At 39.8% G+C, this 27974-nt stretch overlaps 1 protein-coding gene across 4 annotated transcripts in view; it reads right to left on the reverse strand.

The window, feature by feature from the left end:
• Positions 1–4334: 4334 nt before the first annotated feature.
• The window catches only part of PDGFD (platelet derived growth factor D), a 150503-nt gene continuing 126863 nt past the window's right edge, over positions 4335–27974 (reverse strand). For all 4 annotated transcript variants that reach the window (XM_040056488.2, XM_040056490.1, XM_040056491.2 and 1 more), the window contains 2 exons: positions 18334–18548; positions 4335–7821 (listed from right to left, as the gene is read on the reverse strand). In XM_040056488.2, coding sequence (XP_039912422.1) covers positions 7687–7821; positions 18334–18548 — 350 coding nt within the window. In that variant the 3' untranslated portion in view covers positions 4335–7686. The remainder of the gene's footprint in view (positions 7822–18333; positions 18549–27974) is intronic.

The raw sequence follows: 27974 nt of genomic DNA on the forward strand, positions 1-27974 counted from the left end.
TTCAGGTCATAGGTGGGTTATTACTTTGCCAACTTGCAGCCACTGTTGATTATTCAGTAAGGTCCTAGATGAATATTCAACATGGTGTTTTGGAAACTAAAAGCAAACTGCTGCCTTTAAACACATCAGCCACAAGAAAACTTTCTCAGCACATACCCACAAATCATTCTAAACATGCTGTGGGTTTTTTAATGTACAGATTTTCTTGTCCATGGGAGCTCTGGTCTATTCAAGGAGTACCCTTTGGTCTCTGTATTTCAATAAACACTTTTGTGAGGGGTAAAGAACAGCAGTTTGATATTTGATGAAAGTTGCATAGCTTCTTAAAATGCTTGTTGGAATTCAGAAAAAATAAAAAGCTCTTGATGCTGGCGACAGCTCATTGCAATCAGCTATGACATTAAAATTAAAGGACTAGTTTTGATTTTCTCCTTGAATTAGCTTTATGTAGAAGGACTTTTCAAGGGATACTTCTATTTTGATTATTAAAATTGCTGACTCATTTGCTCTTGAACATTTCAGGTACGTGGTACCTGCATTTCCCAGTGAAACTCACCCTGCTAGTCAGGGTCTTAATTTGGACCCAAGTGTCTTTATTTTAATTGAAAAAAACAATTAGTCTTCTTCATGCTAGCCTACATGGCTTATCTTCATTTAATAATCAGTTGTGTAATTGGTGCTTAGATACAGTTTAATGGAGAAAATTGCAGCATTTTTCTTACGTGGGGTTATTTGAATACTGAAAGTGCAGCTTCCTATAAATACGATCAGTTCCTTGAGGGCACACAAATCCTTGCCTGACCTTTTGAAATAAATTAGCAACAGAATCCAAGGGTTGGTATTTTGATGTAAAGGTTGCAATGAATGCCATCTGTCGGGTATCTGAACATTTTAATGAAGGCTTCTTACATCAGGTGCTCTACAAGTTCAGGAAGATGCTCTGGGGGCTCTGCTCTGTGCTGCATCTGACCTGTATATTCTGGGAAAGCAGGACAATTTGCTTTTCTGTGCCTTAATGAGAGAATCTATCTGGAAGCTGCAAAATAACTGTCGCCTCCAGTCTTTCCACAATGCATAAAGCATCCCTGTGATGGCTTGCTGAACAGTGTTAGTGGCTCTGGAGTCTGGCAGCCAGATGGAGGCTGGTGCAATCACGCTCCCATGATGGTCCCCCAGCAGTGAACACCCCTCCCTCTGCGGGGTGATGGGGACCTTGTCCTCCTGGCTTGTGGCGATGAGTATCCCACATCCCAGCCTGGAGTGAGGGTGTTGGGTTCTCCATTGTTGTGGTGAGGTGACTGGGGCTCCTTCCCATGCCATGTGTCCTTCTGCTCCTTCTTGTGCACTGGCAGAAGTCTTTAGTCATTTAAGCTAAAAAGTTATTTCCATACCTTGGGGGAAAGAAACTCTCAGGCATGGATGTTTTGCCCTTATCCCCAAACCACCTAAGATACTCTCTCTGGTCCTGGAATTTACCATCCTGGTGGTAATATGGAAATTAACATCCTGTTGGATATATATGGCAGGGAGAAAGGCCTGTTCATCACAGATTGGAGAATCTTCCATGAGCCACAGACCTCAGTGGAGGTCCAAGGGTTTGTCAGTCATTTTTCTCTGTCTCCACACAGTTTGCCAAATTAATGCTTTAATTGTCTTTTACATAAAGTCTGGTAAAAAGAGCTGAATCTCCATCCTTGAAGAAATTCAAAACCCAACTGGACAGGACTAAGCACTGCTGTAGTGTTGTAGATGACCCTGCTTTGAACAGAGGGGATGGACAAGACCACCTCCAGAGGTCCCTTCTCACCTCAGCCATCCCGGGATTCTTCAATAAAATGGTCCCCCATTTGGGGGGAGGGAATCCTCTTTCTTCCCATAATACATGCAAGTGGAAGTAGAGCACTGGCAAACCAAATAATTTTTTTATTCTTTGACAAAAAGTGATGAGAATGGGAGCACATAGAAAGATTTGACAGAATTGCATTGATACGAAGGGTGGTTCTCCAGACCACCTTCATCTCAGAAAGGGTAAACTGACTGCAGACTGAAATGAGAGAGCTCATTTCAGTGTACCCCCTACTTGAGATGATACTCTCCAAACTCAGAACAAAAAGGTTAAGATGTCTGCTCTTATTATTTTTCTAAGGAAATGCAATGAATAAAAGTTAAGGGTTTTTTTCTTAGGTCCCTTTTTGACCCTTTATGTCAAAATATTTGAAAGTACCCAGTCATTTTTATCCTGTTTGCTTTGTACTAGTTCTGAAACTGAAATTCTTTCAAGTGAAGCAGAAATCTTTGTCAGCTTGAAATTGGAGCATCAAATACACTAACTGTTATGACATAACAATTTCCATTTTTATTAAAGCATGTCTGTGCCACAGCAGGTTTCTATAAGCAGTACATAAATGAGGTTTTGAAACTTAGTTTCAAATATCAGGTTATATAAACTCAGTTTTGAAATATAATTTTTTGCTACAAGAATTTCAGACCATCTTAAATCAATTTTAGAAGACAGACTGGACCTAGAATATTTCCCTCTTATTATTCATGGCAGAACATTTTCTGGTTTGTAAATTCCATTTCTAGGAGAAATATTTGGAACTAGATGATCTTGAAGGTCCCTTCCAACCCAAGCCATTCTATGATTATTTGAAAAAAAAATGGAAAGTCAAATTTGGACTTTGAACACTTAAAGCAGATTTTCACAGCCTGTCAATGAATGACCAAATAAACTATGAATGTTATGTATTTCAACATATTTGACCAAGATTATCAAAAAACAAAGTTAAAATTCCTAGAATGAGAGACAGGAACACTGATTTCTATATTTTTATTATGTGCTGCACTGGAGTCCCTGGGAGAATAAGTAAAAATTGGACCTCTGCTGAATTACAGCAGTGTGTATGGGCAATGCACTCCAGACAAGAGCAAGAGAAATCTTAATTGAATTTACAGGCAAGTATTTTTACAGCTGTTAAACATCTTCAAATTAGCTAGAGGAAGATTCTGTGTACTTCAAAAAGCAGAAGATGAATGTTTAAAAACCCCACTACTTTTAGAAAAAGGTGATGATAAATTCCTGAATAACATTGTGAACCATATGTTTTTACACATGAAGGGATGCAGAGCTGCTTTCCAAGTTTCAGATTTATTAAAGCTTTCACTCATACACTTGTTGTAAAGGACAAACTGGTGTTAGCTAGCCATTAGTTAGGGAGGTAGCAATGGTAGCAACTGGTGTAGAAATGCCAGGTGGGAGGAGCTTTATGCCATCCTTGAACATTTTGCAGTTGCTGAATTGCTTGTCTATGAAGTGTATTCGGTGCATTTCCAAAAGGCAAAGAATATCTCCTCTACCCATTAACTATGTCGCTGTTCACTGTATGCAAGAGAAATTATTCCTTTGTTAGAAAATGTCTCTTCTGGTTGCCTTAAAAAAAAAAAAAAAAAAAAAAAAAAAAAAAAAAAAAAAGGAATTAATTTTTTTTTTTTCTCTGAGTAACAAGGACCAAACCAAAGGGGATGAATGTGCTCATCTGAATGTCTGTTTCAGATCAGTAGCATTATTGTCCAGAAAAAATGCTCATACACGAGGACAGACTAAAAATCTGGGTTCCCAGACTACTGTATACTATCTGTATTTCCCTTATCAGACAGGGGATCTAGCTCGTGAATAATCAATTGGGCAAAAATTTCATGTTCTTATTCTGTCCAAGATCCAACGAAGGCCTAAGGCAGCTTGAGCTTAACACCAGAACCTTAAATTAGGAGTAGTTACCAAAGCTTTGAACGTTATTATTTGCCACAACAAGGCACAAGTTGCTTCTGGTAAAGCTGAAGGAAATGCCCAAACTCAGAAGCGCAGCTCAGATTTGCTCAGCTCGAGAGACCTTGGGCTCTTTCAGCTGCCCTGCACACATTGAATGCTTAGCTCTGCCCTTGCTCAGCTGAGATGCTGAGCTTCTGCAGCAGCTTTCTTCCACAGTAAGGAGCAGCTACGGCAAGATAAGTGCAACATCTCTGCTGGAGCCAAGCCAAGCCTGCAGGGGCTGAGATCAGCACCAAATATAGGGGGTTGCCCTGATCCAGCTGTAAGAAATGCTGTGCTGCTGTCACATTGCTGCTGCTCCAAAAGGAAGCTGTCAACTCTGCCAGCTCGGGGGTTCAAACTCAATTATCCCAAAATTGCACTTTGGTCCTTCCCTAATGCTCCTGGGAACTGCTAAAATTCAAAAGGAGACCTTGTGAGTATGGATGGTGTCATGTTGTGGAAATGCCTTTCAGTAAATAACAGGTTTTTCTTCATCCAAATACGAATAATCACTCAGACTGTCTTCTTTCAAAAGCAGTATTTATTTTTTCATCAAGGTAAGACACATTACACACTGCATAAAATAAAAAGTACTGCTAGGAAAGCGGCATTTAACTGAGATTAAAAAAAAATAAAAATACATAGATTGCACTTGAGAAAGTAGGCTCTATCCCAGAAGAATGTAGTAAATAAAAGGCTGATGAGTGATTTGAAATTAGGACTCTTTCTGAATTGCCTCTGAAAATGTATTTATTTGGGGGGATTCAAATTCCACCAATAAAACTGAAACAGATAATTTTTTTAACAGCTTTGCTCTGTAAGTAAAAATAATATGTAAACAATATAATTATACAAAAACAGAAGAGGAAAAAAAAGGATAGAGATACATCTTTGCAATTTCTGCTAATAAATAAATGGAAAAATTTTGCTGATATTTGGGTTCACCAGGGTCACTGCATCTTGGGGCTTGCATTTTGGGGAGTTTTTCTTAGTTCATATGTATGTTATCATCCCCACACTGCCACACGAAGCCCATCCTTGACTCTCCTGCACTGGCTGGGAGCATGGTGTCTGTATGGCAGCAGGAAGCAGTGAATGGTTTCATTAACTAGTAAATGTCCCACTAGTAATACTTTAAACCTTATGACAAGCTTAGCTTATATTTAAGAAGGTAAACCCATCATTAAGCAAGAGGATTTTTTTTTTTTTTTTTTACTTTGCATCTGACTTTTTCTGTTGGATCCTGGCATCCACAGCTGCCTTTATCTAACTCAGCTAAATCCTCAGCTGTTCAGTCTTTAAAAGGAGTATTTGTACTATCTACCTCTGTGTATCCCACTTAGATGTCCAAATGAAATTTCTAATCTTTCTATATAGTCAAAGCAGAGAAAGGACTGGACTAAGGCACACTGTGGGAGGACCTCTCCCAGTTGCCTCTAGGGGTAACTCGGGCTCCCAGACAAGGCTGAATCCCCCCGATCAGGAGGCACAAGCACCCCTCACGACTCGTGGCTCTTGGGGTGGGACTGGGCGAGCAGGCAGCGCTGCGTGGCGCACAGCGGTGCAGCACCGCCTGCTGCCCTGTTTCACTCGGAATTAAAGGACCACTCAGGGCACAAAGCCTTGCAAAACTTGTGTATCCTGCAACCAGTGGTAACTATGAAATCAGAGTGCTTAGGCAGGATTCAGTCAGAGGTACAAAGAGGAGTGCGGTGCCTCAAAAACAACCCGTACTGCCAAGGTCTTGCATGCAGATTTGTTCCAAATTTAGGTAAAACGCATGGAAGGGCTGGGTCAATCTTGCTATTAAGCTAGCGACAGAAAAAGAATGAAATGTTCTTTAAATAGTCCTGAACTACAAAATGAAGGTGGTAATCTCTGGTTACAGGGCTGTTCTTTAAATGTGAATTGCTTTGAAAAATGATGAATCACTTCCCAAGTAAGCATTCAGGAGCATTTTTAAACAGACATCTGGGAGCCAGAGAGGAAAAATTAATATAAATAATAAAAGCCCCACACTTTCTGAATCTCCAAGGTTAAAGTACAGGAAAGAAAGTAATACAACATTTCTAAGGGATCTTTCAGCAAAATTTTGCTAAAATTATAAAAAAGCACTTACAAAACACTTGAGCTGATGAAGAGGGAAAATTATAACATTAGGGTGCTTTTGTAACAAACCTGTGGAGTACTAAAACATACTGAAGGCCTTGTATTTTATAGCACATGCCATTTTCCACTAATTATAATGCATTATTTTCAACCTACTTCACTCTTTCAGAGAGACAGAAAGACAAGAGCCAACACAGACAAAATGATTTGATGCAGCCTATATCTACTACAAAACATAAAACCTCAGCCATTAAATGTGCCACCCTATTCCCTCTGTTACATTCATGATCAAAACTCCAATTCTTTGCAAAACTTAAATCTGCCTGTTTTTTTTTAATTTTTGGAGCAGCACTTGAAAATCCTTAAAGCTAGTTTGGAAGGATTGTTTTCTTTTTTCAGCTAGAGCACTTTTGTAATTGTTTAAAAGGCATACGAAGCTATGCTGTAGCTTTTAAAGTGCTAATTTTATTATGAGGTGGTATTTAGTAATATCCTTCTGGAAGTTAATAAATGATGCACATTTTCCATGACTGACAGACATTACTTAATGAGTTAATATACTTCAGGAAATGCAATAAAAAAAATGAAATTTGCTGTCAACACTTTAACCATGGTGATGCACAGAGCTGGAATGAGACAACTAACCTCAGATAACTAAGATTAATGCATATATGACAAAGTTAAAAAACAAATAAGAAACCCCAAACCAAATAATGATAATTAAATCTCAAACACAGCTTTGTTTCCCAGTAACACAACTGCAAAACAAATCAATATTTTCAACAAACAAGTGCCCTATCTTCATCTCCTCCACAGGAAAGCACGGCCCTCCTCGAACTGCAGCGAGGAGGATCCAAGGGGAGGGCTGTCTCTCCCTTCTTGTGTAGAGGGGGCTCCTCTTGGGCAACTGTGGGGCCACTTGGGGCAAGGGGCAGGAATCCAGACCAGATAGGTAGTGACCAGAATCAGTTCCAGCCCACAGGTATCTGTTTGGGGAGCTGGCAGGAGCCCCCTCTTGCAGAAGCACTTGGGCAATAGCTGCCATGGAGCCACACAGCAAAAGCACCAGCCTCTGCACCTCCTGCCACCCTCAGTGTCCTGGCTTATGCAAAGCATCTACTAAATTCAGCACATGACTTGCTCGAGTACAAACCGCGAGATTTGACTTTCCTGATGTGTAATTTCATGTAATGATGGATTTTACGCATTCTATCTCACTCTGTTGGGCCAGAATGCTGGGAAGCTCCCTCTGAGAGTGGGGAAAACCCTTCTGCACCCCTACAGGCTCAAATTCTCTCTTCATTTATATCCACCATAAAACCCTACCTTACCATGTGGCGAGCTGAGGAGGTAGAAATGGGAGCAGAATTTGAGTGTAGGAACAAGTAAGCGAAAACCAAACACACTGCTATTTCATTGCCAGCTACCACAAATACCTACATACCTGGTATTTAAATTCAGTGGGCACTGTGTGCCTAAGGACTGCAACTGAGCTTTGAAAATCTCAACCCTCAGAATCTAACTACAGATAACCACAATCCTAAATTCTTGGATGCTGATATATAAATGTATGATATATCTGTTTAGTTGCCATGACACTAATCTGCACAGCAATGATTTTTGCTAATTGCAAAGGCAGGCTAGTAGCAAATTTCAAATGATTAGTGAGTAAAGGTCCTCAGAGCAATCCTGCTTGAAAGGAAATGTCCAGTAAGATGCAATTAGTGTGTCTGTTTTCTTCCTTTTCTTTCTTTGTTTTTCCCTCTTTATCGGGGTGGTCTTGAACTGCAGACACAATCACAACGCTCATGGTGATCCAGCTGTATATCCACCAAGGACATGTTGTTCCTGATTCTGCCTCTTCTTCTGGTATGCCCAGCCTCAGGGATGAACTTCAGCACCTGAGAGGATCAACAAAAATGCACTGAATTAGAAAACACTGTTGGAGATCTGAGGATGGGAGTGTTGAGGCCCCAAGGGCACCAAGAGCCCTTAATGGCCCTGACCAGCATTAACTTGGACACATTTTTGTTTTATTTCAGCTTTTTCTTTGCATCCTCCGACATCCTGCTGTATTGTTTGTCACGGAGCTTGGACAGACTGTATTTTTTCCTACATCAGGTATCTTTATATCATGCAGTTTCCTAACCATGACCGAAGTTACTCCTTTGCATGCAAACTATCAAGCATATTTCCTTTAGTTCATTTTTGCAGTCCCATACCTCTTTCAGTTGTCCTTTCCCTCCCCTCCCTGGTATAATATTTCTGCTCTTAAGAACAAGGAACATTTTTTTTGTGCAATTTGAAATTTCTGAAGCACATATCATTAGAATTAGTCCAGAACTTCAATACTTGTGAAAGGCAGAAGGAAATGAAGGAGTTTGCACAAAAGTGTCAGATACCACTCAGTTTTTTGGCTTACCTTAAAAATCTCTGCCTCAACCTAAATGATTTCTGAAGAATTTACTGTGAATAATGTAAAGCAATCAAGAAAACAAAATTACTTCCTAGGGAAGTATACATCGTAATAGATAATTCTGAAAAAATTCTATCTAGGCAAGATGATCTTGAGATCCCTAGGAAGTTGGTTGTAGGTTGTAAAAAACAGCTAGCTTGGCCAAGGGGCTGCTAGATCAGCTGGATTTCTCTTACCTGTTCAAAGACAGAGAGATGTCTGTTAAGTGCATGACCTCCCAAAGCCAGGGGCCAACTGGGAAGTGGGACCTAAAGGTCTGCAACACCTCAACCACTGAAGCACCCACATTTCTGCCCTAATAGATCATACTGATTTATAACTAACAGATCACTCTGTTACTCAACTCTCTCTCACTCTCTCTCTCTCTCTCTTTTTTTTTTTTACAAAGTAGTTTCTGTATTGTGATGTCGTAACAGCATACAAGAGTTTTGGAAATGACAGGGAATAAGAGGCTGTGTGCCAGATCAAGAGAGTACTAGAATTTTCAACAGAATTAGAAAGTCCCAGAAAGTAAATGTGAAACATTTGCCAAAGGACAACCAGAGATGCTGCGCAGGGCAGGTGGGGAAGGGCAGGCAGGTTATCACCTCTCGAGACGAGACCATTTGTTCTGTGACATTAACGTCTTGGGGCTAGAAAAGTCATGAGATATAACACAAGTGATAAGCACTGAACACAGTCTATTATTTTGTTCTTAATTTTCTGATGACATTAATATTTAGTGTATATAATACTCACAGGAAGGACCGTGCCTAAGCAAGGTACAGAAATTCTGCTTTACTGTTTTTGGAAAACAGACTAACTTTGCCCTGTTAAAAATGCAGAAACATGTAATTTTACCTTTTTTTTTTTTTTTTAAAGCAACAAAAGTATAGTATCTTTGAACCGATTTCAAACATTGGCTGCATCCATATATGTAATAAATCCTGATGGACACTAGGACTTGCTGTATCACACTGCCATCCCAAGCACAAAGGAACTAAACCCCATCAAGTTGCTACAATTATTACAGAGCTAAAAATAGACCATGTCTTCAAAGATTTCTTTTTAAGAAAAAGTACTTTTAAAATGAACTACAGATGCTGTCAGTGAACCCACGATAAATTCCTTATTTAAAGATGTCTTCCAGCAAAATATGACAAATCCAGATGACTGGCAGTTTGCAAGATCATGGGTAGGTAGAACTGATTTCTCCAGCTGAGAGAAAATCAAAGTATGCAATGGGATGAGAGCAAAGATGTGGACTGTATTTAAGTTAACAGACCTGACAGTTATCTGACAGCTTGGGGACTTTCCCTGTGTTTTTTATCAAGAAGCATGAGCACAGTACATAGCTTTGTTGATAAGAAAATGAACTGTCAGGCACTTCCTCAGACAAAATAGGAAACCAGTGATTGAACACAGCTGAAATTATCAAATCATAGAATCCTTCAGGTGGGAAAAGACCTCTGAGATCATTGGGTCCAACTGCCATGCCAGCACCACCAAGTCAACCGCTAACTTCTGTCCCCTAATGCCACATCCCACATGCTTTTTTAATATTTCCAGGAAAGGCAACTCTCCCACTTCCCTGGGCAGCCTGTTTCACTGTTAAGACCACCCTTGCAGTGAAGAAAATTTCCCTTATATCCAGTCTAAACCTCCCCGGGTTCAATGTCCTCTTGTTCTGCCACTTATTTGGGAGAAGAGGCCCACCCCACATGGCTACACTCTCCTTTCAGGCACTCAGAGGGAGTGAGGAGGTGCCTCCTGAGCCTCTTTTTCTCCAGTCTGAATACCCTCAGCTGCCTCAGGTGTAAGACTTGTGCTCCTTCCCCAGCTCCGCTGCCCTTCTCTGGACATGCTCCAGCCCCTCAATGTCTTTCTTGCAGGGAGGGGCCCAGAACTGAACACAGGATTTGAGAGGTGGCCTCAGCAGTGCCCAGGACAGGGGGACGGTCACTGCCCTGCTCCTGCTGGCCACACCACGGCTGATCCAGGCCAGGATGCCATCGGCCTTCTTGGCCACCTGGGCGCAGCTGGATCATGTTCAGCTGCTGCTCACCAGCACCCCCAGGTCTTTTTCTGCCAGACATCTTTCCAAGCACTCTGCCACATCTTGTGCCATGCCTGAGGTTGTTGTGACCCAAGTGCAGGGTGCAGCACTTGGCATTTTGAACCTCATACAACTGGTCTCAGATTCAGCCTGTCCAGATCCCTCTCCAGAGCTACTTCAAGAGCTGATCATAGAACTGATATTCAAAGCTCTCTGTCTCACTCCCACTTAATAGTTTTATTTTCATCTAAGTACAAGAGAATTGAAAATAATCTGGAAGTAGGGACATTTCTGGTGACCACAGTAGATGGAAGAAACCCTTTATTCTGCTGTTTGCTGCTGTTTATTTATCATGCCCTTAAAGCTGGGGATCTATTAAATTAATGAGAACAATTCAAATAAATTCTGTTCAGGACAATTTATCACTCATTTTTTCATAGGACCAGTAGCTATAAGAAAATATGGATATGACAGGTCTAGAATGCTCTAAAGGTTGATTTTTTTTTTTTTTTTTTTTTTTTTTTTGGTGGGGATGAAAAAGAACAACCTTGTCATTTTCAAATTAAAGGATCAATGTCTGTCGCTTCTCATCAAATTGCAGTGCCTCAGCTACTCAGATCGTTGCCTCACAAAGAGCATGTAACTACAGTCATGTCCCTCTTATCAAACACTGAATAAATTACAGTCATAAAACTATTAAAATAACTAAAATAAAATCAAGACAGATTATTCTGCTTCTGAGGTGGATTTGGTGCTTAGAGGTAATATGAAAAAAAGTGCAGCAGGGCATTTTCTGTGTAGAGCCCCATAGGAGCACACCAATACACTAGACAGAATTTTACTTTGTAGGTGTGCCTGAGCATCTGAGGAGTTTCAAGGCAAGATGACTGTAGACACTGCGTAACTTTCCTTGCAGGCAGTGATGTAGGAAATATAAAGAAAGTGTGCTTACACATGTTTCCTTGCCAGCTATCTTGCTCATTGATCATGTATTGAATTTGGATGCCAGCTTCTAAAAGCCTCCTTAAATGAGATCAAAATCATGACAAAAACCAGGATCTGGAAGCCGAAGCCAGCACGTGGAATTAGAGCACACTTGTTTAAGGTTGTGCTCTGGAGGCAGCAGGTTTTTTCCCCTATCAGGTCCGTAGCAACAAGATCAGAGGTTGAGGACAGCGGCAGCAATGACTGCCAGGAAGAGGACCCAGCTGGAGATAACCTGTTCATCCTGATCCATATGTGGCATGTCTCCAGTAGAAGCCACAATAAAGCAGCAGCACCAGAGCATGATTCACTTGGAACACCCACCTCTGGTGGGGCTTGCTCTGGGGACTAGGAAAGGAGCCCAAAGCTTGGACTCACAGCGTTAGATGGGTAGAGCCAGATGAGGTGAACCATCCCTTCAGCATTTGCTGATGGTCCAGGCCGGGTATCACTGACCCTCCAAGTCAGGCAACATTTAGCCTGACAGTCCATGATGGCTGATACATGTTTTATTAAAATGCAAAAAGGGATAGTAAGCCCAGTCAAAACCTTAAAAAAAGCTCCCCATAGGCATTTTTGACTTATTATTTACTTATTAGTAATAACAGTAACAATAACAGTAACACTGTTTTTCTAAATTCTTGACAGTATTTTAAGCACCAATAGAAAAATGAAGTCTCACTCAAAAATGGGCTTTTTATTTTTTTCTGATTAGCTGAAGAAAGTTACAGAAAATCAATAGTATGATTATGGCCAATATCTGATTAGCTTCATATTCTTGTGACAGAGGATGGTGAGCAACTCTGAATGCTATTTTAGATAGTGAAATTTGTACTTTGCAAAACTTATTTTAAAATTCTGCTATGCAGCGTTATCTAATCTCCTTCTGCACATCTAAAAATAACACCATTCTAGCATGCAAACCAAATTATATTTGTCTGAGATTCATGAAAGAGGAAGCATCGAGAGTGCAAAACATTCAACACAGATCCAAGTTCTGATAGACATAAAAAAAATCTTACCCCGCAATTTTTGAAAGTTATCTAATCCAAAGGTCATGCACGGTTTAGCTGTGGTCTGAGTATAAGGAGCCAACTATTATGGGAATGTGGTTCATAATTTAGCACAAGGACCTTTACTCTAGTAGGAACATAGCCTAAACCAATGACATAGACCCATTCTCACCAGAGGTAATTACAGGGTATCAGAGACAAGAAAAATGAGCTGGCTTGCTGATCAGGATAGCAGACAAACTGAGGGATTATCACATATAGAGGGGATTATTGTTTATATATTTTTATTTGTATGCATAAGAAACACCTGGTTTTAATACAACAAACATGGGAAAAATTAATTGGCTAAAAACTCAAGTACCTGAAGCATTCAATAAAGCTATGATGTTTTTGACATATGTGACATCAACGAGACCCTCACTTTTGCTGATCTTGTCAGGAATTATGTGTGCATTATGCTACAGCTGTTGTTTTATCACTGACTTGATACAGGTGTTCCTCCTTCACAAACTGCCTCTCTCTCCTGACATGCATTACAGGATGTCTCACTTGCTTAACTTCCAGATGTCAACTCAAGAACTTAATTTTTCCTCTAGTTAAAAACGAACCTTTTTTCTCTCACTTCACTTCTGTACTCTCTCTGCTCATCCTGTGACCTAGCAGTCATTTCTGACTCATTTTGTTTCCTTGTACTTGCATTCCAAATAAATCCCATTGCTGCTTCTTGTACAATATTCCATGAATTAACTCTTTTGTCAGGCTAATTCTATGCCTTTATTACCATAACAACCTTTTATCTCCTTTATACATGTGCTATCAACTCCAGGACATATAACAATCAGACCACGTTCCTTGCACACTGCTTTGATGATTCTAGCTCTTTTTAATCCCTTAGCAAATTCCCTTTGTTGTGTCAGCAGCATTTGGCTCATTATTTGACCAGTTATCTTATGTTTCCCTGTGTAAATACAGGGTGAGAATTATTTTCTTCTCTCTCAAGTGCCTCCTTAAGGGTTGTTTCTCATTTCCCTGAAAAAGAAAAGAGAAAAGCCCCGACAGCACCAAATTGTATTAGTTACATTTCTTAACTCCATTGCAGTAACTTTGTCTTACTGAAGTTCCACTTCTTAATTCTTTATTGTGCTCCCGTGCTCTCTCCTTTGCAATGCTGGGTTCAGTTGAAACTGTTTTTATGCCCCAGCAGCTTGTGCCAAGATACAGAATTGTGTACTCTTGGCTACTCACTGCCTCTTTCAAGGCCACCAAAGGTTATGAAATTGCCACCCTAACACTAATCAAAACCTTCTGTCTGAGAATTAACTGAATGTATGTCCTGCAAAGCCACCAGACAAGCTCCAGTCAACATCAAACTTGAATGGAGGCATAATGCTTCAAAAAGGGGTAGGATGGGGGTAGGGGAAGAAGCACCTTATAGACCTAGGACAATGCATCAGTCTTTACAGGAGAGACAAATAAGTAGATAAAAGTTTGCAATCAGCTGTCATCACTTTTCTTTTTTCCTTATATGCCCCTTAGCTGTGCAGCTCAGCACTGTGTTTGCAGAGGTTTATGCATTCTGACAAATTCTGGTTGCTACCTTAAGAGCACTTATTCCCCACGGAAACTCATTTCACATCTCATCAGTTACAGCTTGGTTTCTTGTTTCTCTGAGGTAAGTGCATGCTGCCCAGACCTGAACTGAGTCCTGGCCTGACTTCCCACACACCTCTGGGCTGAGTAATCTCCAGGTTTAGAGTTGGTGTCTCTTTAAAGATCATCTCCAGGCATTTTTAAGGGAATGAAAGTTAGACAGCAATAAGGCTGAGCTTTGATTAAGGTAAGCTGCATCCATTTCCATGTATTGCTTTGTCTTTCCCTTGCACAGAGCGTTGCAACATAACTCAGTAACACTTAGGGCAGTTTATGCCTGAGAGATGTTTTCAGACACTGCCAGGACTTGGCCTGTTTGGTTTGAAAGGTTTGTGACACTGTGTGGTAAGTCATGAGTATTTGTCCAGAGTATTTGCTCTGCTCCAAAGCAAACCCAGAAGCCATGGAAAACCACAGAACATCACAAGATGCCTGCAAGGAAAAAAAAATAATAACCCACCAGTAAAACTATCTGCTTACCCAAGTTATGACCCCATTAATTTCTGAAAACTGCTGAGTATTTTGGTAAAGTCATGGCAAACTTCCAGGCTATAAAGACGGAAGATCTCATGATAACATCGCCCAGGGCAATAAAGAAAAGCTACTCCTTATTGTGGCCATCTCATGTTCTCATTTTCCCTGCTGTTGCATCACTTCTTACAGTCAGAAATTCTAGAAAAGAGCTGTACATCCCATTCAGGGAACTGGAGCAGCACTCTCAGCTTGGGAAAATTAAAGGCTCCATGTGATAGCTATTAGTCCTGAGAGGCTAGGCTAGGAGAGAGTGCTCAGTGATTACAGTGGGAGGCTTTGAACAGGAACCGAGAGGGAACTAAAAAGCATAAGGTGAAGATAACCTTGAAACCTCTCTGGACTAGAAGCCTCTCTTTCAAGAAACACCCAGGATTTTTAAAGTCCCCACAACTGCCAAAATGCAGCTAGTCCAGAAATCACCACAAAGCCAAAAAGGAGCCTACTGCTTCTGGAAAAAATTGCCTGCCTTTCTCATATGGAAATACTGGGTAGCTCAGAAATGCAAGGGAACTTTTAAGCTCTCCAGAGACATTTTTACTTTTGAGGACAAGCATATCCATGTGCAGGGCACAAAACTCTTGCAGGTTCAGGAGGTCAGTAGATGAAGCTCCAGGATACAAGTTAGGGAAAATCAGCCTGGCAAGAGGAGGAGTGTGGAGTCTGCAGGGCTCAGTTCCAGCTACTTCTAACACCTTCTTTGCTCCACCACCTAATATTTCCTTCTGGTGTCTTCTGTAAATCAAATTAACTGAGACTTGTGTTTGAATCTGGCCTATGTCCTCCTGCAGTAGAAGGCCAAGATTTTAAACTAAATTAATGGTGCTGGACATTTCATAAAGAGTAAAGCTCCATCCTTCGTTTTGTAACTAAAGGCTCTTTGGATAAGGTTAGTGGGTTTCAAATCGGCTTTTAAGAGAGTAAACTGTCTCTATGGCTCTAAAACTGGCACGTAGAGAGGCCTCTCCTCAGTGCCTTTTCCACCTGGTATTTAAGTTAATTAAAGTGTCAAAGGAGAATAAGAATAAAACTGATTAACTGTATGTGGCTAATAATAATAATAAAGTAGAAAACATTTTGGACTAAAATTAATGGACACATCTTTAGTATGTCATACATGACTTTATCTACATGACTTCCGCTCATGTTAATGGGAGACACTTGGCTAAATATCTGCTCAGTGGCCTGTTAATTCATCCCTAAGGGATAAAATGTAAATTTAAACTTACAAAGGCCATTTAATGTTAAAATGAAACACTGTCTTCAATTCATACGGTTTTCAGAGTAGAAATGAGTAGGAAAAAAAATTAGCAGTGATATATTGGTGTGAACGTTGAAGTTCCTGAATTTAGTGATTCATTTGGGGTAGCCATAAGTCATGACATCCTGATGCTGAGCAATACCTGGCTAGTGTGATATTCTGGTGTTCCAGCACTAGCTGTTTCCTAACACCTGAAAAAAGTAAGTGCTTGAAAACATATTTATAATCAGCAATTTTCATTCTATCTACTCTCAGCAGTTGACCTAATTTCTGAAACAGGTGTAACCCAGGATTCCTTAGCTTATATTTGACATCTAGGTCTTTCAGAAGTCTTCTGAATCACGTACAACTCATATTTGTGTTGAAATTCCATACAGATTTAGTGTGAAAAAAACCCCAATTGCTTTTTATAATTTAAAATTAGTTCCCTTCCAGTCTCTCCCTTGTTCTTTTCTTAAGGAAAAGATTATTTAGGAATAATTTTAGTTCTAATTTTCCTTTAGCTAGTATTCATTATTTCCTATCTTACACTGTGTCCTCTCTTTAGAACTTTTTTCCTAAATGAAATGATCCAAAACTTTTGAGACATCTTCCTTACAAATATTTTTGATCTGAATCTTCCCATACATCTCTCATGTTCTATTTATTTTTTCTAGTCCTGCCTTTGTCTTTTTAAGCATCAATCGCCAAAATCTTGTATGTTTCCCACCAGTCTATCCAGACCACACCATTCACTGTATTATTACCCCTCCATCTCCATTCCTGCAGAAGAGTGTCACTTGTCTTTTTCTTATCACTGCACTAAACAAGTGTTTTCCTGAAGCTCTTCACTGTGATTCACTGCTTGACTTTTAGCCCAATTTCCACTCCTCATTTCTTCCTCCTGCCCTCACACCCCCAGTGTAATATGAATAAATAGTTGAGATCACTCATCCTAATGCTTGCTGCTTTTCTAACCTGCATTTATAAGCAGTTACAAAGACATTCTGAAATTCCTCACAATCTTCTCTGCTGTTCAAGTGTGTTATCTCCTGTGCCACCTGTCATTTTTGCCACCTCTCTGTTCACTTCCCTACAGAATGAACACACATGAAATAACAATCTTTGTACTGGGGGTGCTCTCAGATAGCCCCTTCCCATGTACAAAATTGCTTGTCTCTTCCACCTCGTTGCTCTTTGTCTCTTAACCAGCTTCTAATCCATGTCTGATCTTGTCTGGCTGACTGTTTGCTCTCTGCAGGAGGTGCCAGTCCTTTCAGCAGTCTTGTACAATGTTGTGGTGCTGTATAAATATTTATTCATATATAAGGCATTCTGAGTTAATTTTATCAGTTCATAGTCATCTAGGTGCTTTATACCTATTAATTTTTTTTTCCAATTAACTTTTCTACCACTGAGATAAGGTTTTCTGCTCTGTAATTACTGGGGTCATCCCTTGCATCGTGTTTAAAATTAGAGAAAATATTAACTATTCTCCAGTCCTAGCATTTGGAGTATGCTATATTCTGCAGTTATGTGTGAGAAAATACCTCTTACCTTTGGAAAGAGTAACCACACTGCTCATAGTGTGGGCAAGTTCTGACCTTTAACAACCCTCTGCTATTGCAGCCCCAGGGTCTCTGAAAAAAATGCCTTAATGTTAGGAGCCTACATCCCATCCAGCTTTAAAGTCCATAATGTTCATTTTCACTTGGGCCTTAAGCCAAGTGGTAAATCAGGCTCTTACAAGAGTTATGTGTCAGAAGTACTTCAGCATGGCATGTGGCTACCCTACCTTCCAACAACTGAAAGGAAACTAGCAAGTAACTTTCCCAGATATGATCACTTTTGGGAACATTGCTCATATCTTGATCTGAAAATACTGCATTAGAAGCAAGAACACAAAATGCCCTTTCCTTGTTTTTTTCCTCTCTAGATGTGCTCTGAATAGATTAAAATAATGGGCATTAATCCTATGCAAAATTTTTGCCTTCCTTAAAAATTGCTGAGTGAAAAAAAAGCTAAGACTGAATGATATAGCTGCCTCCTGTAAGTAATAAATCTGGAAGGGAAGAGAGTCTACAAGTGACTTTATTTTAATTTCCAAGTGTGAGCATAAATTTAAAGGAAGAGGAAATGAAGTCAAATATCTCAAGCAACCGATGTCTCTGTGTTACTAAAGAGAGTATTTCCAGTGGTATATACATTTACTTTGTATTAGTCCTTGACCGGGAAAAATCGGTACAACATAAGGCTCATTCTTGAAACAAAGTTCACTAGGATGCTGTGGTGACATCCACTCAGAGGTGGCAAAAGTTCTCTACAACCTCTTCTGAGTTAACTTGCTCATAAATACTGCCAACACCCCTTTCTCACACATACATGGTCTATTAACAACCAGCACACACAGTTCTGAGAAAAGACTTGAGAATCCATGGAAGCAGCAAATACCCAAAAGAAGTAACAAAGAAAGAATGAAAATACCTCATGATATTTTTTCACTGTTTTCCCTGACACGCAGGTGCAGGATTTCCAGTTTGGAGTCCCACAGCCACAGTTTCCACCACAGCGCTGGACAAGGAGGCAGCGGGGGAAGAAAACTACATTTGTCAGCTTCAGCTCCTCCCTTAAATTGACAGAGTAGTTCCTTGGAGTGCAGCTGTAACGCTTCACATCATCATTCAACCTGTCCAGGTCAACTGCAATGCAAAAGAAGTTTCATTAGTGAGGTTAGAGTGGGACATTCCTCTGCTTTATGCTGCTCCCCGGGCAGTCAGTAACACAGAGCGATGGGGCGCTTGTTGAAAAATATGTGAACTATAGGAGTGATTTCTGAAGAGATAAACATCAACCTACCAATTTTAAATCATTACAGCTGGCCATCCAGACTGTCATCCTTCTCCCACTGACTGCCGCAGCAGAGATCACACTGACTATAAAGGTGAAGGGAAGGTCTGCAGTAAAATACTGGCCTAAAGGCTGAAGGCTGGTCATTTTATTTTCTTTGTCATGCATCATTAGATCCTTGGGCAAGAGATTCCACCTCTGTTCTTATCTCCTCTGTTTATACCTGGCTTACTTAGATGCTAAGATCTATTTTTTTATTATGGGTAAAACCAAGACCCCTGCTGTGGTCAGCAGAGAAACATTTTTGGAGTGTGATTCATCCCTTCCTTGGCAAAAACATTTAAGACAGCCTGCCTGACTTTCTCCCTCAAGTTGCCTGCCTGTACTGTTTATGAATAGAATTTAGATAATTCATTTTTATATGGAGAAACAAATCAAAGCAGTATTAATTTCATCTGGTAAATGTTACTATAATAGGCATACAAATAAATACAATTAAAATTAATAGACTCATTGAATGCCACTAGATGGTTGATGTTTAAATGCCTAGTATCTGAGATCTGTCATGTAAACAAGTAGTAAAGCCAGCCATAAAAATAACCTATAGACTATCAAATGTGAGTTTAAATGCAGTATCTAGCTTTAGCTTGTGATGCTAAAACAAAACACAAACCTGCTTTTATATTTTCCACAAACGTGACACAGACAAAAGGAACAAATTTTATGAGTTCTATTTCTGTACAAATAGATTTATGTTTTCTTCCTTTTATGTCATCTTCTTTCCTTTGGATTCTGTCCACCAACTAAGTGTTCAAAGCTCAGGAGTCATTCATTCAGGAGTGGAGGACATGTGAACTTGTGTTGAGTTCATCTTCAAACAGTATTTGCTAACAGGAAAGTAGGCATGGCTCGCATGAGAACTGAAGTAACAGCCCAGTGTTTGTGAATATATCAGATTTTCAGGGCATGTTTTACAGGTCAACATAACCTCTGGTTCCGAGAACTCTTATGCTTGTGCTTTAGTACAAATATGTGAAAACTTACAACAAAGACACTTCATACTATCTGTGACTCAGGCCTTGTCAACACCACGAAGATAATTGTGGAAAAAGCTGTTGATTTGTAAATACCATGCACCTTTAAATTTTGACCTGGAGATATTCACAAGGCTGATATGAAAGAGGGAAGGGTACATAAATGTCAGAAGTGCTATTATAGAAAATCATAGCAGATTCACTTTCCTGACAAGGTGTTATCTCAGTCAATGGGAATTTAGCAGATAAATTGCTATTTTATAGAAATTATGATACATTCCCCCATGAAATTTCTGTGGTTCTCTCCAGAGAGCTAGCGTCTCTCCAGAAGAGGTATAGATCATCCTCCTGCTATAAGCACAAAATCAATGGGACTGGTGGTATATTCATGCACTGAGAGAAAAATACACTGTGAGTGTCTTTAGCCAGGACTGGCAAGTCCACGGCATATTGATTTCTTTGTTTTAACAGATGATATTTTCTTCCCCACCGTCATTCTTCAAAGCCACCTCTTCTCACTGCAGGCTTTCAGGCTAATTCTTTCCCCAGGGAAGTGTTTCCCACACCTCTAAACATTCTCATCAGGACCTTTACCATCAGCTTTGCTAAGTGGCAAAGCAAAGCATTATTTGGCTAGTATTCATTTCAGCCAACTGATATGAAAGAAAAGTCTGCTAAAGGAAGAGGAGGGCTAAAAATTTTCTGCCTTCATCACTAATGAGATTGCTTGAGGGGAAAGCCTGGATCATCCACACTGACACTGCAGCAATCCAGTGGAATATCTATGAGACACTAGGATAAACAGAGAGGTCCTATTTTAGTGATGTTGAAAACGTGAAAATAAGTAACCTTAAGCAGAGAAGAAAAGCCTAAATAAACAATTTAAGAGATACACAAGTCATCTTCCATTAAAATTTATTTGGAGGTTAACACCTACACTTTTTTTTATTCTGCTCTACAGAACTGCAGTGCTTGATGGGAATAAGGTGAGGCATGCAGTGTATTCTGTGAACAATGTATACTGTACTCTGGTAGCACCACACTGACACACAAGAAGAGTTCCCATTGCCTAATTAAATCCTAAACTCTAGATCATCGTTTATTGCCCCCTAACAAAAGAACACCTTTTATTCTGAAAAACTTTCTACTGAAAGCTTCAATGTGCATTTTTTTTCCTGTATTTAGATTGTTTTACTGTCTGGAGCTAGTCCATTTCCTCATCCATATAACAATGAGATTTTACAGTACAGTCAGTTTCATGCATCACTTCACTGCTGTGACTAAAATGTAAACGAGCCTTGGTGAGATTGGTGTGAAATCCAGCTGCTTTACTTATCAAGGACTGAAACCACTGGAGTTCTTAATTTAAAACTAAAACTAAAAGATTCTTTAGACTGGATGCAAATAATTCCCAAGTATTATTACAGAATGTCTGCATCAGAGAGCTTAAAAGTAAGGCAAACATAACAGAGGTGCACTGGAGCACTAAACTGGATACTTGGGGCCCAATATTTACCACTTCTTTCCCTCAAATCCTCTGCTTAAAACCACCCTCATTTCACATCGCTCTATGGCATGTGTTTACCCTGAAGCATTCATCAAAATATTCTGTGATTCTGCAATCTTAATCAGAGGTAGGCACTGAAATCAGAGACTGCAGCTAATGCCATGTTTTATTCTGAAAAATGGAGGCCTTAAAGACTGAGGAGAAAACCTCTGCTGCTGGCCACTGATTAATTTTAAAAAGACAGGCAGTCTGCTAGGGTTGCTTTTAACACTTTATCTGTTCCAGATTCACCCATGGTCTTAACATCATCGTAACTGAACATTCCACACTTTTTTCATGCCATCAGTCACAGAGCAGAGCTCAGGTGTAAGGGATGGTAGCCACCTTGCCATGGTATTCCTATACTGCATGTCAAAGCCATCTACAAGCAAGGCAAGCAGGATTCGGGCAGTTGCAGACTGGTCAGCCCATGATAAAATTAAAGGGCAAATCCTTCTTGGAAGCAATGCCCAGGCACATGACAGACAAGTGGATTACTGGGAACATCCAGAATAGATTTAACAAGAACAACCTCAGATCTGTCTTGCTGGATGAGATGACAGCAGCAGAAGCATCTGCTGATTTTTGAGTGATCCGTAGCATCCTTGCAGCTAGATTTCCAAGATATAATGGAATAGGTGGGCTAAAAATTCAGTAGATAACTGGAATATCTGAGAGACTTGAGGAAAATGGTCAGCAGTTCCAAGTACAACTGGTAGCTGGCTAATATTTGTGTTCCCCACAGGGTAACACTGAAGTCAATACTGCTAAAGATCTGTGGGTAAACTAGAGGCACTGTAAAAGCCATCAAAGACATTCAGAGCAGTGCTGTATCTGACTCAAGCTATGGTGTGGCTGAACTTGAGTTGGAAAATTCAAAAAGAAACTGGAGAGGGACTTTTTACAAGGGCAGGTAGTGATAGGACAAGGGGATACTGCTTCACACTGAAAAAAAGTAGATTTAGATTAGATATTAGGAAGAAATTCTTTACTGTGAGGCTGGTGAGACACTGGAAAAGGTTGCCCAGAGAGGCTGTGGATGCCCCAGCCCTGGAAGTGTTCTAGGTTGGATGGGTTTTGAGCAACCTGGTCTGGTGCAAGAAGCCTCTGTCCATGGCAAGGGCATTGTAACCAGATGATCTCTAAGGTACCCTCCAATCCAAATCATTCCGTGATTCTATGATCTCAACAATGTAACAATGAACATTGGGATTAACAACATAATGATACCCTCACAATTATATGGCAATAACAGATGAAATTTAATTTCCTAGTCACATGTTCTATGGTTAAATCATCTAAATGCTCTGACATTGATGAAATAATTCTTCTCCATACCAAATTTTGACTGAACCCTTTGGCTTTTAGACTTCAACACATATGGCTGATGGTTTTGACTGTTCCACTACACACGCTTAATGATATTACAATCAGCAATTCATTAAATATACCTGGAAACTTGGAAGCTATCTAAATCTTCTCAGGGGAGCTAAGAAGATCTTGCAATTTGAATTTACTGCAGATTCACAGCACCAAGACAAACTTGCTCAATACAGCAAATACTATTTTAGAGGAACGAAAGATCAAGATTTCAGGAGGATTATAGCTGTTTTCATGAAACAAAGGGCAAAATATATAGGCCTATTATGGACTGGCAAACCAATTATCAGCTGTGGTACAGGTCAAGTAGCAAAAGCAGGCCAGACTATTGGACACAGCTTGATTGAAATGAATGGAAAAGAACAGCTTATTCCAGTGATAAATAACACGCTATTAGCTTCAGTAGCATTTTAAAAAAGGGTTTAATAAGAAAATCTTTCACTGCAGTGACCAACAATTACATCACGTAACACGTGAGGGAAAATCTCATCTGTCACTGAGAGGGAGAAGGTAGGAGTGTAGATCTGAATTAGACTGTGAAATGAATGAATGTGTGCAGTTTGCATGCAGCAGACAACTTGGTTCCTGACTGAAAAAGGGAATACTTTAAATTATCAGCTATTTAAGAAGGTATTCCATGTACTTGGGATGTTCAACTTTGCCATGAATGAGCAAGCATTCAGCATTTGTGATGTCTGCACTCCCTGCCTGGTGCACTGAAACTTGCTGGCAGCCCTCCCAGAATCTTTCAAGGAAGAGTGCTTGGATGTTTGCAGTAATTTATTGGCCACTGCTTGCAAGCCTCTGAGAAATAACATTAAAATTTGAACTTCTTGCTAGACCATTTTAAGTAATGACAATTAGAAACTATTGTTAAGGGCATGATGAAACTTGCCTGATCTTGGGAACAGATTTGGCAATGAACAGCAGAAACATTCTGTGAAGACCCATGGTCTGACCTCACTACTCCCCTTTCAGAGAGCATTGTGTTATGCCAGCAAGTGTTTATTTATTTAACTTGTAAAGCTGTCACTGCAGACAGATGCTATTGCAAGAATGTCCCACCTGATTAATTTCCTCTGATAGCCAAAGGCTTCTTGTGTACTATTTCCAAAAAAGAAAATGAGCTTAGAGGCAGGGGTAGTCTTGTTAATTACCAGAATGTATGTATCTACCTGTGTTCTTGCTTCCCAGGTTTATCTATGGGAAAACAAAACAAAACAAAACAAAACAAAACAAAACAAAACAAAACAAAACACTCTGTTCCTTTCTAAAGGCAACCCCTTTCTTGGGGTACCAGTCCCATGATATTTGGATTTACTTCTATGATGAGAAACAGTGAACTTGTTCTTTTTCCTTTGTCTTCATTTGTACATGAAGCATTTTGTAGGCGGAGGTCTTTTTTTAATTAAAAGTCCTTATTCAATGGGAGCTAAAAAAATCAGAGACAACAGCAAAACATAAATGCAAACAAGTATGTGGGAAAAGTTAAATAATATTTAACTGACGGTTGGAACTCTTTACAATGGTATCTCTTAGAAGCTCTTCTAATACTATTAATGAGATAAATTCATGCTTTCAGAAATTTAAGCTAGGATAAAGATGCTTCCTTGAAACCATGTCTGATCTCTCCTTGTGACTCTAGAAAAATAAAAACCTGTTTGTGAAGAAGTTGAACACAGTTGTGAAGCATGGATGTTTACTTCTTTACCTATGTTCTTGATATGAACTATATTAAACTACCCAATAGGTAGTGATATTTTTTGGAGATGCTTAATATTTGTAACAACCAAATTACTATGACACTTAGGTCAGCAATATATTACAGCAATGTAAAAAAAATTTTAAAGTATATAGTTTAGCATGACCTGCTTTTTTTTTTTTTTTTTTTTTAAGAGCCTAGGTTGAACATAAAGTTGAAAATGGGTATTTTCAGAGTTTCTAAAATGCAGCAATTGGTAGCAAACCTTTATGAGTATATTTACAACTTCAGAGGTTATTTGAAATATCTATCATATTTTCATGTAGGTGTACACTATAGTTTATAGCTTATACAATGCCTCTCATTTCAGAATTCTGAAAATCTGTATGTGTCTTCCCCTCTTCTGTCCTGTTCTGCCAGTCTGGATTGCACTGCGATTTTACAGTCAGCTCTCACTGGAGTGGTTAACAGCAAACCCTGCTGAACATATATAGAATTAAATTTCAAACTTCATGTGGTTATTAGTGAGACATATTTCATAGCAATATCTCACTTCAATAGTGAGAAATGCAATATAAATTTCAATAACAATGAAATTTTGATTTCAATAGAAAGAAATGCACTTAACTCAATAGAATTGCATCAATATTGTAGAGGTGTGAGACCAGATTTTGTAGACTGAATGGAGTTACCATAAATACAGATTTAATCCACACACTCCTCAACTTTTGGGTACTTGCAAGAGATATCCAGGCAGCAACTGATCTGTATATGCATATATTAATGTGTACAAATACAAAAAAATCATAGAATCCTTAGGCCTGGAAAAAACCTTCAAACATCAAAAATACAACCATAAATCCAGCACTGCCATAATCATCCCTAAACCATATCCCCACATGCCACATCCACACACTTTTTGAACATTTCCTGGGATGGTGACTCCACCACTTTCCCTGGTCAGTCCGTTCCAATGCCTGACAACCTTTTCTGTGAAAATCTTTTCCCTAATATCCAACCTAAACCTCCCCTCTTGCAACTTGAGGCCATTTCATCTTGTCCTGTCACTTGCAGACTTGGGAGAAGAGACCAATGCTAATCTGGCTACATCCTCTTTTCCGGCACCTGTAGAGTGATGAGGTTCCCCCTGAGCCTCCTTTTCTCCAGGCTGAACACCCCCAGCTCCCTCAGCTGCTCCTCACAGCACTTGTGCTCCAGACCTTTCCCAGCTCCGCTGCCCTTCTCTGGACACGCTCCAGCCCCTCAATGTCTTTCTTGCAGTGAGGGGCCCAGAACTGAACACAGGATTTGAGGTGTGGCCTCAGCAGTGCCCAGGGCAGGGGGACGGTCACTGCCCTGCTCCTGCTGGCCACACCACGGCTGATCCAGGCCAGGATGCCATCGGCCTTCTTGGCCACCTGGGCGCAGCCGGATCATGTTCAGCTGCTGCTCACCAGCACCCCCAGGTCCTTTTCCACCAGGCAGTTTTCCAGCCATTGCCTCCAGCCTGTGGCACTGCCTGGGGTTGCTGTGATCCAGGTGCAGGACCCAGCACCGGGCCTTGCTGAACCTCTTACAATTTGCTTTGGTCCACCAATGCAGCAATGATGGGCCGAAGCAAAGATGGAGCTAGAGTCTACTTTGAAAGAATAAAAGGTTCTGGACTCAAATTTTAACATAGGAAAACATATTTAAATGTTGAAAACTACTTTCTGTTTCTTTGTTTGTTTTTGTTCAGAGAGTGGTTCCAGAGAGACTGAGCAGCCTCCATTCTTGGAGGTATTAAAAACCTGACTAGGCATGATCATGAGCAACCTTGAACTGACGACCCTGCCTTGAGGAAGGGCATTTAAGTTCTTGAGGTGTCTTCCCACTTCATCTATTCCCTGATTCTGTGAGTTTCAGCTATGATAAAATACTGTCTTCTTATTTGCCTGACCTTGATATTTGTAGATTATTAATTGACAAATTAAGAAAGCATACCATTTAAATATAATTTATCACCTATCCCTGCTACCAGAATTAATATTCAGCAACGTTGCCTCTTTTAGCTCAATTTTGTGCCAGAGTTTGGTATGGGCAGAAGGCTGGATAGGAGTGAAATTATTAGTGATTAATTTATACCATTTTTATAGTGTGATCTGAAAATGCTGTGAAAGATAGGCAGAGATTACATCAAATTATTCTTACCTGCCTCAGGGGCTGTTCTAACTCAGGATAAAGAAAAAAGCCCCAAGTTGTAAGCTGAAACAGATAGGTATCTGAAATAAATTATGATATAATCTACTGCCCTCTTTGCTGCAAGGTTACCCTAGTGCCTATAAACATTCTTCAGAGATCCACATGGTCTGTGTTTAAAAGACACCAACCATTTCTAATTTTAGAATTTGATGAAGACATTCTTTACTCCTCACATCCTCCAAGAACAAGCCTTCAATCTTGTTAGAAGTTTATGACTAAATAAAAAATCTTAACTGAAATTTTAAAAATATTTCATTGTGGTGAGGTACTTTAGCCCAGAGAGCTGCTATCAGGAAATTTGGCCTTAGTTTGAAAAGAAAAGCAAAACAGTTCTAAAAGTATTTTTCTTTTTCCTGTAACCAAACCACCACCACCAAAAATCCTATTAAAATAAATCAAGTATTAAAACCGTAACTGGAAAAATGTTTAGTTTCTTGCTACACAAGAAACTGAATTTCAATTATAATAAATGGAGAAAATGTTATGCATCTGAATTTTCTGAGCACTACCACATCAGATTGATACCTATAGCCTGCATAATTAGAATCAATAAAGCATCAAATGCTATTTTATATTTATGTACTTATTCAAATATATGGTATACTGGGCCAAATATGATCTGAGAATGAAATTATATCAGGAGAACATGACCAGTACAGGATCCAGGATTCTAATCAGCTTCTTTTAAAAACAGAACATACCCTTCATTTCTTTTTCATACATATTTACTGGTGCCAAATCCAACCTGGATGAATAAAGGACACACAGATCATGTTCCACACACCCCCACAGAGATCAAACTACTTTTTAAAGTGACGCAGTGACACTTACGTGAAGTTTTTCCCCAGCAATTGTCTGTGGTGGTTGTCTGAAATTTCTGAGGTGCCAAAAGGGAGTAAAGGGGTTGAGTTATTGCTAAATGGGTGCTCAGGGCTTTATCACAGATTCCTTTGAAGTGCTGAGCCGAGAAACAAAGAAAGCCAAACTGTCCTGGAAATTGTACACCAGTACTGTGTCTACTAATACACTGTATGTGCCTGAGGTTATTCTCCTTGTCCTCCAAGAACAACAGCCACAGGACAGCCCACAGTCCTACCATTCACCTCTTACTCTCCAGTCAAGGTGGACACATGAATGGCAGATGGCCTCTGCCAGACCCTGGTTCATGCCCAGAAATGACCAGGCTGACCATTTAGCAATATGGTGATTGTATTTCAGGGCCTGGGAACACTTAAAAAAGTTTTCCCTAATACAGATGCAGTCTATAAATCCCTTTTAAGAGCAAAGCCTCATAATTTAGTAACAAGTAAGTTACAAACATGAAATTACAATTCTCTCTCCCTCCTTGGAACATGCTTAAAGTATGGGGGGATGG

The sequence above is a fragment of the Hirundo rustica genome, chromosome 2, assembly GCF_015227805.2.
Source record: "Hirundo rustica isolate bHirRus1 chromosome 2, bHirRus1.pri.v3, whole genome shotgun sequence".
Lineage (NCBI taxonomy): Eukaryota > Metazoa > Chordata > Aves > Passeriformes > Hirundinidae > Hirundo > Hirundo rustica.